The sequence below is a fragment of the Amblyraja radiata genome, chromosome 5, assembly GCF_010909765.2.
Source record: "Amblyraja radiata isolate CabotCenter1 chromosome 5, sAmbRad1.1.pri, whole genome shotgun sequence".
Classification (NCBI taxonomy): domain Eukaryota; kingdom Metazoa; phylum Chordata; class Chondrichthyes; order Rajiformes; family Rajidae; genus Amblyraja; species Amblyraja radiata.
Window position 1 is genome coordinate 6,760,410 of NC_045960.1, and position 16,547 is coordinate 6,776,956.

At 46.1% G+C, this 16,547-nt stretch overlaps 2 protein-coding genes across 2 annotated transcripts in view; one reads left to right on the plus strand and one right to left on the minus strand.

Moving 5' to 3' along the window:
- Positions 1–6,668, plus strand: part of mrpl33 (mitochondrial ribosomal protein L33) — a 32,111-nt gene extending 25,443 nt beyond the window's left edge. Inside the window, exons 3-4 of the mRNA XM_033020558.1 lie at positions 1,732–1,838; positions 6,417–6,668. Coding sequence (XP_032876449.1) covers positions 1,732–1,838; positions 6,417–6,466 — 157 coding nt within the window. The 3' untranslated portion in view covers positions 6,467–6,668. The remainder of the gene's footprint in view (positions 1–1,731; positions 1,839–6,416) is intronic.
- The window catches only part of rbks (ribokinase), a 182,221-nt gene continuing 172,281 nt past the window's right edge, over positions 6,608–16,547 (minus strand). Inside the window, exon 8 of the mRNA XM_033020557.1 lies at positions 6,608–6,900. Within this exon, the coding sequence (XP_032876448.1) occupies positions 6,727–6,900 (174 nt within the window). The 3' untranslated portion in view covers positions 6,608–6,726. The remainder of the gene's footprint in view (positions 6,901–16,547) is intronic.

Genomic DNA, 16,547 nt, shown 5'->3' on the forward strand with positions numbered 1-16,547 from the left:
GAGAGCTCTCTTATACCTGCATTAAGGAGGCATTTAAACACACCTGAGCAATTACAAACACCTGTGAAGCCATGTGTCCCATCATGGTGCCCTGAAATGGGGGGACTATGTATAAACACAGCTGTAATTTCTACATGGTGAAACCAAAATGTATAAAAATGGCCTTTAATAAAATCTGACAATGTGCACTTTAACCACATGTGATTTTTTCTATTACAAATCTCAAATTGTGGAGTACAGAGGCAAATAAATAAATGATGGGTCTTTGTCCCAAACATTATGGAGGGCACTGCATGTATGTGTGTGTATAAATGTATATGTGGGCATGTATGTACACATACATATATACATACTTATCTGCATATATACGCATATGCACATACATATACATATGTGTGTGCATGTGTGTATATATATATATGTATATGTGCGTGTGCGTGTGTATATATATATATATATATATACACACACACACACACACACACACATACACACACACACACACACACACACACACACACACACACACACACACACACACACACACACACACACACACACACACACACAATATGCTAAAAGTGTGAAACCTTGCAAAGAGGTTTTAATTTCAGATGCTTTGTGTGAGATTCTAATCTCGACTAGACTTCACACATGTGTCACGCCGACTGCAACTAATTCCAGGAGCTGGCCTGTGTTGTTTTCACGCCTTGTGGGACTAAGTATTTAGAGCTGCTTTTCTTGAGAACTGCTGTGTAATTGAGATTGCAGAAACCCCCAACCAACCAGTTGAACGTTGAGCCATTGAAATACTTTCACTGGCAAAGAGCCATGGCTTCTTGGAAATTGTACAATCATTACTGAAGCATTGGTTGATGAGCCCCACCTTATGGCTGAATTCTCACACCAAGTCAGCAATTCTCATTTGGATAATAGGAACCATTAGCTGTAATGGACTGCAATAACCCTTTGATTCCGACTTCACCCTGCGGCTGATGTGAAACTTCACCGCCCAAACCTCTCGGCTGACGTTCACTAGACGCTAGGGAGAATTCATTTTCAGGCACTGTTTTCACATGATTACCCCATGGGCCTGCATCTTACTCCAGTCTTCCATTCCAGGCAGGGTAGCCTCCTGTCACTCCACATGTGTGCTGCATATAGAGCATAGAGCAGTGCCTCAATGTTGGTGCCAAACTTGATCCCACCTGCCGGCACGTCACCCTTATCCCTGTATTCCCTACACGTCCATGTGCCTCGCTTACAGTCTCAAACTGCACTATCATAACCTGCCTCCACCACCACCCCCGGCAGCACATTCCAGGCATCCACCACTCTGTAAGAGCACCTCCCCTGCACATCTCTCTCAACAACTGTCTTGGTCACTGGGCGGCACAGTGGTGCAGCTGGTAGTGCCGCTGCCTCACGGCACCAGAAACCCTGGTTCGATCCTGACCTCGGATGCTGTCTGCGTGTGGGAGTTTGTACGTTCTCCCTGTGATCGCGTGAGTTTCCTCCCACATCCCAAGGACGTGTGGGTTTGTAGGTTAATTGGCTTCTGTAAATTGCCTTGTAATATGTAGGGAGTGGGCTAACACACAGAGCTAGTGTGCGGGGTGATCGCTGGTCGGCGCGGACTTGGTGGGCCGACCTGCGATTCCGCGCTGTATCTCTAAACTCAACACTAGTTCCTGGCAACACAAGAACTGACTGAATGCTGGTTCTCCGCAGGTCCATCCTGGTGCAGATGGTGAGTGCTGCCGGAACCGGGTACTGCTTCAATGTTAAGAGGAGTCGTCTGCGGGACAAGCTGGTGCTAAGGAAACATGATCCCGAAGGTAAACGTGACACGTGGCTGAAGGAAACGTTGGGCCAGTTCCTGCCTTCACTAAACAGCTCGTGCAAGCCACATATTCCTTATTATGTGTAAGGGGAGCGTACATCCGTGGTGAAGATGAACCCGTCAGAGCTAGGCAATTGTAAACCGTCAACGGGGGGGACGCTACCTGAGATTTCACACGTGTGAGTCTCTCCACAGATGCTGAGTGTTTCCAGCTGAAGGCAGACACAAAAAGCTGGAGTAACTCAGCGGAACAGGCAGCATCTCTGGAGAGAAGGAATGTGTGACGTTTTGGGTCGAGACCCTTCTTCGGACTGTTTCCAGCTCTTTGTTTTTAGTTCAGACATCCAGCATCTGCAGTTTTAGATATTTCAGCCCCTTCCGGCTCGTGTGTGATAATTTAGACGCTAAAGATACAGTGTGGAATCTCTGGACGATGTTATTAGGCAACGGTTTGGTTTTGCAACCTTCTTCAGCCCGCATTCAATGGTTCCATGCATTTAGTGTCTGCAGACTTCACGTTAGAGATACAGCGTGGAAACAGGCCCATCAGCCCACCGAGTCCGCACCGACCAGCGATCCTCACACATTCACCCTTTCCTACCCACAATTTACAATTTTTAATCAAAGCCTATTTGTCTACAAACCTGTACGCCTTTGGAGTGTGGGAGGAACCCGGAGCACCCAGAGAAAACCCACGTGGTCACGGGGAGAACGTACAAACTCCGTATAGAGAGCACCTATAGTCAGGTTTGAACCTGGGTCTCTGGTGCTGTGAGGCAGCAACTCTACCGCTGCACCACCACTCTGCCCTTTAAGCGATTCCCAAATTAGCCTGAATGCAGACTGTTTCACATGTCCCACAACAGGGCAGGTGTAGCTGGGTCTCTGTGAGTGCCCATGGCTACGCACTGGCTTGATAACAACATCCGCGCTAACAAAAAAAGCTCAAAAGGCCAAACTGTTAATATTGCAATTATGTGAGCTTCTAATCGTCCAAGGATGTACCCATTCATGAGAACAATTGGCCGTGAGTTGTGACAGAGCAATGTCTTCCTGGGTGCTGATTTTGGGTGTGCTTTCTTTCATTGAAGAGGTAGCTTGTGCCCACTTGCGTCATTGTTAAACCTATTAAATGGTAGGTGCGGTTCCAAGAAAACGCCTGGGAATCATGGCTGAGAAAACGCGACCTCTGCTCAATACTGTCTCAGTTGTAAAATAAAGTCTCGCTTGTTGAAAAGCGAAAGGCCAAAGAGATGACTGGTTTTGCTAGTTGTCATGTTATTGAAAACCTAAAGCTGCAGCACAATGCCAAGCAGCGGTTCGGAACAGCTATGTTTTCAATTGCTTGCCAATGGTATAATATTTCACAGCAAAAGTTGCCAGTCTGCAGTTTGATTTATATGCTCATAAGTGATAGGAACAGAATTAGGCCATTCAGCCCATCGTCTGCTACCCCATTCAATCATGGCTGATCTATCTTTCCCTCTCAACCCCATTCTCCCCATAACCTCTGACACCCATACTAATCAAACATTCAGCATTGCAGAGAGCTGGGGATGTAGCCCAGTCTATCACACAGACCAGACTCCCCACTACTGACTCCATCTATACTTCACTGCTTCGGAAAAGCAGCCAACATAATCAAAGGCTTGTCCCACCCCGATCATTCCTTCTTCTCCCTGCTACTGTCCATCAGAAGGTACAGAAGAACCACCAGACTCAAGAACAGCTTCTTCCCCTCTGTTATCAGGCTTCTGAACGGTCCTTCCATCAGCTAGGGCACTGTCCGATTCACCTCTACCCCATTGCAGACATTGGACTTTGTCTGTGGAACTGATGCGCTACAATGCTGAGAACTATATTCTGCACTCTGTATCTTCCCCTTTGCTCTACCTATTATACTTGAGTCTGACTTGATTGTATCTATGTATGGCGTATTGGATAGCATATAAGTGTATAGGTTTAAATTTAGGCGCAAAGTGCTGGAGTAATTCAGCGGGTCAGGCAGCATCTCTGGGGAAAGGGGATGGGTGACGTTTTGTTTTGAGTCGGGACCCTTCATTGGACGTTAGTCTTCAGTTATCTTCGGTATAAACCAGCATCTGCAGTTCCTTTCTACAAATAGATTTATATTTATAATCTGTATAGATATAGAAGCAGGCCACTTGGCCCAACACATCCATGCTGACCCATTTGGTTTGTGCATACTTGCCTCCACATTTGTGAAAATAAATGCCTTTTGATAAGACCTTGAATAGTCACTGTTGGTGAACATTATTTGATTCTTTGATCAGATTGCATTGATGGAGACGTTACTGGAACCGTAGATAAACGCAAAATGCTGGAGTAACTCAGTGGGACAGGCAGCATCTCTGAATGGGTGATGTTTCGGGTCTGAAGAAGGGTTTCAACCCGAAACATCACCCATTCCTTCTCTCCAGAGATGCTGCCTGTCCCACTGAGTTACTCCAGCATTTTGTGTCTAGAGAGTCATAGAGTGATACAGTGTGGAAACAGGCCCTTCGGCCCAACTCGCCCACACCGGCCAACAATGTCACTAGTCCCACTGGCCCGCTTGGTCCATATCCCTCCAAACCTGTCCTATCCATGTACCTGTCTGTCTCTTCAACGATGGGATAGTCCCAGCCTCAACTACCTCCTCTAGCAGCTTGTTCCATACACCCACCACCCTGTGCGTGAAAAGGTTACCCCTTGGATTCCTATTACATCTTTTCCCCTTCACATTGAACATATGTCCTCTGGTCCTCGATTCCCCTACTCTGGATAAAAGATTCTGTGCATCTACCCGATCTATTCCTCTCATGATTTTGTACACCTCTATAAGATCTCCCATCATCCTCCTACGCTCCAATCTTGGGCATCTCTGGAGAACATGGATAGCTGACATCTCAGGTGGGGACACTTCTTCAGACCTAAAATTACAACTATCCATTTTCTCCGAAGTTGCTGCCTGACCCGCTAGCACATTGTCCACCCGGAGCGGGGTCCCTCACCGGGGATTCCTGGAGTGGAGCTCCGACCGCCGGCCCTGCGGTCTGCGGTGCTTCTGGCGGGGACTTGTGGCCTGTGGCCTACACCAACTCGAAGCCGCGGTCTCTGATGGGGAAGCACCGATTCAGGACTTACCTGGACTTACCTTGCCTGCACATCTGGCCGCCCGCAGCGGCGACTGCAGAGGGTTGAGGTCCCGACCACGGGGGAAAATGGAGGAGGACTGGCCAAATGTTGTGCCTTCCACCACAGTGATGAATGGTGGATGTTTGTGTTAATTTTTTATTGTACCGTTGCTGGCAAATTTATTTCACTGCACTTTATGTGCAATGTGATGAATAAAACTTGACTTGACTTCTTTTGTAAACCATCATCGGCAGTTCTTTGTTTCTCTTAAAAAAAGTCTCCTCCAGCTGTTAAATGGACCACAATGGATTAGGGGATGTATCTACAGGCAAATTAATTTCCTTGGAGATTTCCATGCTGGAACTTATTGTGCTTCAGATCAGAAATCCTCACACGTTAATCTTGATTGTTGTTCAGGTTTAGGTTTATTATTGTCACGTGTACCAAGGTACCGTTAAAAACGTTGTTTCAATCAGATCAGATGATACCATACATAGATACAATTAAGCCAAACTCAAGTACAAAAGGTAGAGCAAAGGGGAAGATACAGAGTGCATAATATAGTTCTCAGCATTGTAGCGCATCAGTTCCAGAGACAACGTCTAATGTCCACAATGGGGTAGAGGTGAATCGGACAGTACCCTAGCTTATGGAAGGAGCATTCAGAAGCCTGATAACAGAGGGGACGAAGCTGTTCCTGAGTCTGGTGGCGTGCACTTTCAAGCTTCTGTACCTTCTGCCAGATGGGAGCAAGAAGGAAAAGGAAGGCCGGGGTGGGACAAGCCTTTGATCATGTTGGCTGCTTTTCCGCTGGGCAAATGGATAATACCTGGTGCTTCCTCCCCATTGACCTGACCTTTAGAAACCCTGGTGCCCGCCATCACTTGCACCATCCACACCCACTCTCACTGACCTTCAGTGTGACTCTTGTTTAAGTGATGGCTTGATATTTTAAATTCCTATTATTGTTTTCAAATGCCTCCGTTATCTTGCTTCCCTGCCTCGAATTTCCTCAATCCCGATACCTTGGAGACAGTCACAGTGGCACAGCGGTAGAGATGCTGCCACTGATTCGATCCTGTCTATGGGTGCTGTCTGTGTTTGCATGTTTTCCCTGTGACCAAGTGGGTTTTCTCTGGGCACTCCGGTTTCCCCCCCACACTCCAAAGACGTACAGGTTTGTAGGCTTCTGCCATTGTCCCTGGTGCCTAGGATAGAACTGGTGTACGGGTGATCATTGGTTGGTGCGGACTCAGTGGGTCGGAGGGTCTGTTTCTATTCTGCATCTCTAAAGTCTAAATATTTCCCCGATGTTGTGAGATCTCCCTGGGCAAGCGTTGCTGTGTTACAGTTGCTATATCAAGGATAGATTGTCATTTTCTTACTCACAATTGCTTATTTCTCATCGTTTCATGGTAATCTATTTTTCTTACAGTGAACAAGCATGTCCTTTTCTTTGAAAAGAAGAAAATCAGGTCAATCTGATGCAGGACTCTTGGGTTCGAGCAAGGATTGTTGGCATCGGAGCAGGAGTTTGGAATGACCACAAGGTATACCTTTGGCAAGGCACACATGGTGAAGGGACATTGCAGAGGATGACAATAAAACAAGAGGAGACTCGCTCTGTGAACACTTTTATTTACAAGTTGTTAGTTATCCTTAACAATGTACCATAAAGACCTTTGGAGTGTTTGGAGTGTTGAGTGTCTCGATTCTTCGTCTCGTCGTGAAGCGGGCAGCTTTGCCTAAAATAGTTCTGGTGGGAGCTGTGGTCTGCTGGGGTAGCTGGCTTGTGTCCCTTGTGCCTGAGTGCTGATGGTGGCAATGGCACACGCTCTTCTGCTCATCTCCTCCAGGTCCAGACAAGAATAGTTAGCCATGTAGAACGCCAGGGCGCCCACAAAGCTGTCTCCCGCACCCTTCAAAAAGAAGACAAGAAGCTGTTCAATAGGGCGACACAGTGGACTAGACAATAGACAATAGGTGCAGGAGTAGGCCATTCGGCCCTTCGAGCCAGCACCACCATTCAATATGATCATGGCTGATCATCCACAATCAGTACCCCGTTCCTGCCTTCCCACCTTATCCCCTGACTCCGCTATTTTTGAGAGCCCTATCTAGCTCTCTCTTGAAAGTACCCAGAGAACCTGCCACAGACTCACCACTCTCTGTGAGGAAAAGTGTTTCCTCGTCTCTGTTCTAAATGGCTTACTCCTCATTCTTAAACTGTGGCCCCTGGTTCTGGACTCCCCCAACATCGGGAACATGTTTCCTGCCTCTAACGTGTCCAAACCCTTAACAATCTTATATGTTTCAATGAGATCTCCTCTCATCCTTCTAAACTCCAGAGTGTACAAGCCCAGCTGCTCCATTCTCTCAGCATATGACAGTCCCGCCATCCTGGGTATTAACCTTGTAAACCTACGCTGCACTCCCGCAATAGCAAGAATGTCCTTCCTCAAATGATGGGACCAAAACTGCACACAATACTCCAGGTGTGGTCTCACTAGGGCTCTGTACAACTGCAGAAGGATCTCTTTGCTCCTATATTTGTACAACATAGACAGTAAATTGTCGGAACCCAGAGACTGTAGATGAATGGAGGCAGTGCAGCGGTAGAGCTGCTGCCTCACAGCGCCAGAGACACGGGTTCCATCCTGACCATGGCTGCTGTCTGTACGGAGGTAAAATGTAGGTAAATTTCCCCTGGCATGCAGGGAGTGGGTGAGAAAATGCAATGATATGGAAGGGTGATCGATGGTTGGTCGACCGAAGGGCCAGTTTCCACGCCTTATCTTTAAAATCTGGAAAAAAGGGGTGATGTCTGGAAATAACGTGGAGAGATTGACAGTCTTGCAGCTCACAATATAGGACAAAAAAAAACCCTAACCAACTAAATGAATTGCCATTAGGTCTCTAATACATTTAGTTTAGTTTAGAGATACAACCAGCAATCCCCGTACACGAACACCATCCTACACACCAGAGACAATTTACAATTTACAGAAGCCAATTAACCTTGAAACCTGCGCTTCTTTGTGATGTTGGAGGAAACCGGAGCACCCGGAGGAAACCCACGTGGTCACAGGGAGAATGTGCATACCACACACGGACAGCATCCGAGGTCAGGGTGGAACCCCGGGTCTCTGGTGCTGTGAGGCAGCAACTCTACCAGCTGCTCCACCGTGCCACTGTTGTTCTCCAGCAGCCTGTCTCTGTGTTTTAAAACATATTTGACATCTAATTTTTGGGTTCTCATGAAAATCATCAAACAGAACCCATTAATTCTTCCCCTTTCCATTGATGCTGTCTGACCTGCTGAATATCAGAATGCTTTTTAATCAAGCAAAAAGCTCACCCAAATAACCCAGCAAATAAGTCAGCATCTATGAAGAGAAATAGGCAGATAACGTGTTGAGTTGAAATGTCAACCCATTCCCTCCACAGATGCTGCCTGAACCGCTGAGTTCCTCCAGCACTTTTCTTTAGCTCAAGATTCTAGCATCTGCATTCTCTTGTGTATCTAGGGTTTTGTTGATTCCAGGTTTCCAACATCTGCAGTATTTTATTTTCAAACCACTGATTTTGGTAGCTGGCGACTGACTCCATTAAACCTGTTTAACAGGGTGAGCGCCACTTTCCTGCACTGACATTTAGAGTATTGTGTTTAGTTCTGGGCACCATATTATAGGAAAGATGTTGTCAAGCTGGAAAAGGTACAGAGAAGATTTACGAGGATGTTGCCAGGACTTGGGGGTTAAAGGATTCAAGGGCTCGAAGAATGTGTAGGAAGAAACTGCAGATGCTGGTTTACATCTCCTCCCTGCGTTTGGTCCATAACCCACCAAACCTGTCCTATCCATGTACCTGTTTAACTGTTTCTTAAACATTGGCATTGTCCCAGCCTCAACTACCTCCTCTGGCAGCTTGTTCCATACACCCACCACCCTTTGTGTGAAAAAGTTACCCCTCGGATTCCTATTAAATCTTTTCCCCTTCACCTTGAACCTATGTCCCCTGGTCCTCGATTCCCCTACTCTGGGCAAGAGACTCTGCATCTATCCGATCTATTCCTCTCATGATTTTGTACACCTCTATAAGATCACCCCTCATCCTCCTGCGCTCCATGGAATAGAGACCCAGCCTACTCAACCTCTCCCTGTAGCTCGCACCCTCTAGTCCTGGCAACATCCTCATAAATCTTTTCTGAATCCTTTCAAGCTTGACAATACCTTTCCTATAACATGGTGCCCAGAACTGAACACAATATTCTAATTGTGGCCTCACCAATATCTTATACAACTACAACATGACCTCCCAACTTCTATCCTCAATACTCTGACTTATGAAGGCCAAAGTGCCAAAAGCCTTTTTGACCACCTTATCTACCTGTGACCCGACCTTCAAGGAACCATGCACCTGTACTCCTAGATCCCTCTGCTCTACAACACTACCCAGAGGCCTACCATTTACTGTGTAGGTCCTGCCCTTGTTCGACGTCCCAAAATGCAACTCCTCACACTTCTCTGTATTAAATTCCCTCAACCTTTCCCCGCCCACCTGGCCAACCGATCCAGATCCTGCTGCGATTGTTCACAACCATCTTCACTATCTGCAAAACCACTCACTTTTGTATCATCAGCAAACTTGCTAATCTTGCCCTGTATGTTCTCATCCAAATCATTGATGTAGAATGATCTACATTTTCCTTGAGCCTCATCCCCTTCGATGTCTCCTTTTCACACCTTACACTTCCTTATCTCTGCATCTCCCTCTCCCCTGACTCTCAGTCTGAAGAAGAGTCTCGACCCAAACTGTCCAGAGATGCTGCCTGTTCCGTTAAGTTACTCCAGCAGTGTATCTGGAGAAAAAGGATGGGTGACGTTTTGGGTCGGGACCCATCTTCAGGCACTGAAGAAGTGTCCTGACCTGAAACGTTACCCAACCAGTTTCTCCAGAGATGCTGCCTGACCCACTGAGTTACTCCAGCACTTGGGAGGCTACAGAGATGGGTTAAGGCAATAACTGCCCGTGTTGTTGCAATTCCAAAAAGCTGCAGGAATGTCATCCGTGGAATACGAATTCCATTCCTGTCTCCACTTAGACAAACGGAGACATTGAGCTGATACCACAGTGGTGTGGGATACTTTATTGTCACATGTGACAAGTCACAGTGAAATTCTTTGCTTGCGTACCTGAGGTATGCAAATAGTCACCACATAAAGGCCGCTGACAAAGCTACAAAGTACCCCGCGCCAGGTCCTCCCTTGTTCTCCCCCCTCACGGCAGTCCCCCCACGTCGGGTACTCTATTGATCTTCCCCCTCCCTGCTTCATGGTGGTTCCCCCTGCACCCTCATCGACGGTTGACCCGCGAGGCCCCACCTCCGCCAGTTGATAATATTCTCAATTATTTCCTTCTGACAGTAAGGGGTGGTCTGGACGTGATCCTGTTGGGTTAATGCCAGTGGCAGTCAATGAAACACGATCTACTGGGACGAGCAGGGCACAACTCAACCTCTGCCCCCTGCATATTCTGAAACACATCGACGACTCGGATACGAAAGTAGAGATATGAGAAGCACGTCTGTAAATTATAGTGGTGGTGTCGGCAGTGAGAAAGGTTGTCTTGCGCCGTAGAACAGTGGTTCTTAACCTTTTTGGCACCAGTACATGCATACGCAAACAAAGTACTGGATGTGGTATGTACCTGTAGTTAGGTTCCTAAACATGGGCTCAACAAATTGATATGTTATTTGTGTCCCCTTCATGACCCTCGGCAAAGCCCCAAACGACCCCCATAGGGGGTCACGACCTCTAGGTTAAGAACCACTGGTCACGCCAGTCTGAGGAAGGGTCTCGACCCAAAACGTCACCCATTCCTTCTCTCCAGAGATGCTGCCTGTCCCGCTGAGTTACTCCAGCTTTTTGTGTCTAGCTTCAGTTTAAACCAGCATCTGCAGTTCCTTCGTACACATGATAGAGATCATGCTGGAATGTTTGAGTGGAGCAATGGCAAATGGAATTTAATCCTGACTAAAGCGAGGTGATGTATTTCGGAAGACAAATAAACGCAGTCGCACAAAAAGCTGGAGTAACTCAGCGGGACAGGCAGCATTTCTAGAGAGAAGGAATGGGCGACGTTTTGGGTCGAGACCCTTCTTCAGACTGAGCTGGCTGGCGGAGTCACTGAGTGGGATCCGTGTGGCAATCCGACCGTTTCTAATTTGGTTCAACCGGAAACGTCACTCATCCCTTCTCTCCAGAGATGCTGTCTGTCCCGCTGAGTTAGTCCAGCATTTTGTGTCTATCTTTGGTTTAAACCAGCATCTGCAGTTCCTTCCTACACAATAAACATAGAACATACACAGTGAATTTGTAAAGCCCCCAGAGAGCGTAGATAAACAGATGGACCTTGCAGTACAAGCCCATAGATCTTGACAACTGGCATACACAGGGGATATGGTGATGTTGAAGGCAAATTGGATCAATTCATAAGTTCATATGTTCCAGGAGCAGAATTAGGCCATTCGGCCCATCGTCCACTCCGCCTTTCCATCGTGGCTGATCTATCTCTCCCTCTCAACCCCATTCTCCTGCCTTCTCCCCATAACCCGTGACATGAATCAAGAATCTACCAACCTCAGCCTTAAAAATATCCATTTAAGGCCTCCACAGCCTTCTGTTAGAAACATAGAAAGTAGGTGCGAGAGTAGACCACCAGGTCCGTCGAGCCCGCACCGCCATTCGCTCATGGCTGAACACTAAACAGACACACTTACCCACAAACAGTAGACACAAGACACAGAACACAAGACACTACCCTCCCCTTTATACCGCTATCACCCCTCTCCACCCCAAGAACCGCATGATCTCCTGGGGGAGGCAAAAAAACGGATAAAAACCCAGGTCCAATTCGGGAAAAAAATCCGGGAAATTCCTCTCCGACCCCAATCCAGGCGATCGACACTTGTCCAGGAGATCACTCAGGTCTTACTATACTAACCATACCTAGGTCCATATCCCTGCCCTCTCCCCGTAGCCCCTTATCCCCTTGGCAGCTAAAAAAACATCTATTTTAGACTTAAATATATTTAACGTTTCTGCTTCCACTGCTCCCTGGGGCAGTGAATTCCATAAATTAACCACCCTCTGGGTGAAGAAGTTCTTCCTCATCTCAGTTCCAAAAGAGCCCCTCCTTATTCTGCAACTATGTCCCCTAGTTCTAGTTTCCCCGATCATTGGGAACATCCTCGGTGCATCCACCCGATCAAGGCCCCTCACGATCTTATATGTTTCAATGAGATCGCCTCTCATTCTTCTAAACTCCAAAGAGTAGAGTTCCAGCTTACTTAACCTTTCCTCATATGTCAATCCCCTCATTGCAGGAATTAATCTTGTAAACCTTCGCTGCACTGCCTCCAGGGCTAGTACATCCTTTCTTAAGTATGGACCCCAGAACTGTACACAGTATTCCAAATGTGGTCTCACTAATACTGTGTACAGCTGCAGCAAGACCTCCGTGTTTTTATACTCAATCCCCCTAGCAATAAAGGCCAAAACTCCATTGGCCTTCCTGATTGCTTGCTGCACCTGCATACTGACTTTTAGTGATTCATGTACTAATACCCCTAGATCCCTTTGCGTTGCATTACAACGCAGCTCCTCCTCATTTAGAAAATAACTTGCCCTATCATTTTTTTTCCCAAAGTGAATGACTTCACATTTATTAGTATTAAATTTCATCTGCCAAGTTGTTGCCCACTCACCTAGCTTATCTATATCCTTTTGCAGACTCTTCCTATCCTCCTCATCCCCTACTTTTCCTCCCATTTTTGTATCGTCCGCAAATTTTGATATATTACACTTGGTTCCCTCCTCCAAATCATTTATATAAATTGTGAACAACTGGGGTCCCAGCACCGACCCTTGCGGAACCCCGCTAGTTACCGGTTGCCATCCCGAGTATGAACCATTTATCCCCGCTCTCTGCTTCCTATTTGTTAGCCAATCCTCTACCCATGCTAATATATTACCCCCAATCCCATAATTTTTTATTTTTAGCAATAGTCTCTTATGTGGCACCTTGTCAAAAGCCTTTTGGAAGTCCAAGTATACCACATCCACCGGTTCCCCTTTATCCACCCGGGTTGTTACTTCCTCAAAGAATTCGAGCAGATTCGTTAAACAGGATTTCCCCTTCACAAAACCATGCTGGTTCTGTCCGATGAAGTCATGTTTATCCAAGTGCCCCGTTAGTGTTTCTTTAATAATTGTCTCTAACATTTTACCCACCACCGATGTTAGACTAACCGGTCTATAGTTACCCGCCTTCTGTTTACTTCCTTTTTTAAATATAGGTGTTACATTGGCTATTTTCCAATCCACTGGGACCGTTCCTGCCTCCAGGGAGTTTTGGAAAATTATCACCAATGCATCCACAATCCCCACCGCTATCTCCCTCAAGACCCTTGGATGTAATCCATCAGGCCCAGGGGATTTATCCTCCTTCAGTCTCATTAATTTCCCTAATACCACCTCCTTGGTGATCTTAATAGTATTTAGCTCCTCCATTCCTACCGCCCCCTGTTTATCCAGCGTTGGAATATTTTTTGTGTCTTCTATGGTGAAGACTGATACAAAATACTCGTTTAATGCCTTTGCCATTTCCATGTTCCCCACCAACAACTCTCCAGTCTCACCCTCCAATGGACCAACGTTCACCTTAGCCACCCTTTTTCTTTTTATATAGCTATAAAAACTCTTACTATTAGTTTTTATGTTGTTCGCTAAATTCCTTTCATAGTCTATTTTCCCCGTCTTAATTAATCTCTTAGTTATTTTTTGCTGACCTTTAAATGCTTCCCAATCCTCTACCCTCCCACTATCTCTGGCTACCTTATATGCCCTTGCCTTCAGCCGAATACTATCCTTTATAGTTTTACTGAGCCATGGCTGACTGTTCTTACCCTTACCCCTTTTTTTCTTCATAGGAATAAATTTTTCTTGACGGTTATACAGTAGATCCTTAAACGTACACCACTGCTCATGTACCGTCTTATTCTTGAGTCTGCTATCCCAGTCAACTTTGATCAGCTCAGTCCTCATACCTTCATAATCCCCCTTATTTAGACTAAGCACCCTAGCCTGAGTTTCAACCTGCTCCCCTTCTATTTGAATATGGAATTCGACCATATTGTGGTCACTTGTTCCCAACGAGTCCCTAACTATGACATTTTTAATTAATCCTGCTTCATTACACAGGACCAGATCCAAGATTGCCTCCCCCCTTGTCGGTTCTGTGACATACTGTTCTAGGAACCTGTCTCTAATACATTCTATAAACTCTTCCTCTAGTCTACCCTGCCCAGTTTGGTTTGCCCAATTAATATGAAAATTGAAGTCCCCCATGATTACAGCAGTTCCCTTTTTACATGCGTCAACTATTTGCAGATTTATGTTCTGACTAACAGCGTCACAGCTATTTGGAGGTCTATAAATTACACCCACTAGTGTTTTTTTCCCCTTGTTATTCTCTATCTGTACCCAAGCTGTTTCACTATCCTGATCCCTCAACGCAATATCCTTCCTCTCTATTGCCGTTATTCCCTCCCTTATTAAAAGGGCCACCCCTCCTCCCTTTCTTTCCTGTCTATCTTTTCTAATCGTCGAGTACCCCTCTATATTCAACTCCCAGTCCTGATCCCCTTGCAGCCATGTCTCCGTAATGGCCACGATATCATAACTATATATACTTAATTGCACCGTTAATTCATTTATCTTATTTCGAATACTCCGTGCATTTAGATAAAGCACTTTCAGATGATTTTTACTACCCTTCCTTTCCGTTTTTGCCCCTTTTACATCTAGAGCTTTATCTTCACACATTCTGGATCCTCCTGTCACATTTTGATTTTCCGCTTCTCTAGCCTCCCTAGATGAGCCCTCCAATCTATCCTTCCAAAGCACTGCTGTAATATCTTCCCTGACTAGCAATGCAACACCACCACCTCTTGCCCCTCCAATTCTATCACACCTGAAGCAACGAAATCCTGGAATATTTAGTTTCCAATCACAGCCCTCCTGCAACCATGTTTCACTGATTGAATTGCACAGATTCACCATCCTCTGACTGTAAAGAAGCTCCTCCACATGTTTAGGATGTTTAGTGTGGAGATGCAATATGGAAACAGACCTTATTCCACTGGGTCAGCACCAACCATGTTATCCCACTTTCTCATCCAGAAGAGGGAGTGACCAGGGTGAGACTAAACTTTTGACAGCACGTTTTCTGCCGAAGGCTTCCGGATACGGAAAGAAAGCAAATTCCTGGGAATATTTTCAGGAGCAACTGGATATCCCATTGGTAGAATTGTGCCAGCCATCATGGAGTTTTGGAGGTTGCTGTGGCCCCTGAACCAACTGAGCCAGACTTTAACATACTTGGAATAAACAGCAAAGCACCGGAGATTGAGTAACCTAACATAGCTGCTGCAAATATGTACAAAAACCGGTTTCATGTTTTCACAGAACTATGCAAATTTGCAGCTGCAAGTCAGCTCGTTCTGCAAAAGGTGCAGCTGGTAGAGCTGCTGCCTCCTGGACCCATTGACCCGGGTTCAATCCTGCCCGGTGCTGTCTGTGTGGAGTTTGCTACACCCTCCTGTTTGTTTCCTCTCACATTCTACCAACAAGGAAGTCGACACTGATCCAATCTGTAAACTCCCTGATGTGTAGATGAGGAAGTGGATGTGAATCTCGCGGAGCGGAGAGGGAGTGGATGGGCAAGTTTTGAGATACTGCACGGAAACAGGCCCTTCGGCCCGCCGAGCCTGCGCCGACCAGCGATCCCGGCACTACCCTACACACTAGGGACAGTTTACCATTTTACCAAGCTAATTAACCTACAACCTGTACGTCTTTGGAGTGTGGGTGGAAACCGGAGCTCCCAGAGAAAACCCACGCAGTCACAGGGAAAACATACAAACTCCGTAAAGACAGCACCTGAGGATGGAACCCGGGTCTCTGGCGCTGTGAGACAATTCTACCGCTGCTCCACCATGCCGCATTTATGTGTGAATTTGTAGAGAATAAAAGGGGTTGTGGTAGAGGTGGCATAGTGTGCTTGATGGTTGGCAGAAACTCAATGGGCTGAAGGGCCTTTTTATGTTTCCTTCGGTGGTGCCTACAGCAGGAGAAGAAAAAAACTACCCTCTTACTTTGAACTGAAAACGTAGTTAGTTAGTTAGTTAGTTTAGTTTATTGTCACGTCTACCGAGGTACAGTGAAAAGCTTTTGTTAAATGCTAACCAGTCAACAGAAAGACAATCTATATATTACTAAAACGCTCATCTGGTTTGTTTGTATATATGCGTGTGCATACGTGAGTTCCCAAAATACAGCCAGAACGGTACACGATAGCGCTACAATTTTTGGCCCACCTTACTCACCATTGTCCTGTGATGTAAATGAAACAAGTTCAGATTGATAGTATATTTTACAAGTTATTGACATTTTAATCTTTACAAAACCAACTTTACAAAACCACTTTTCCACTTGCCTTGCCC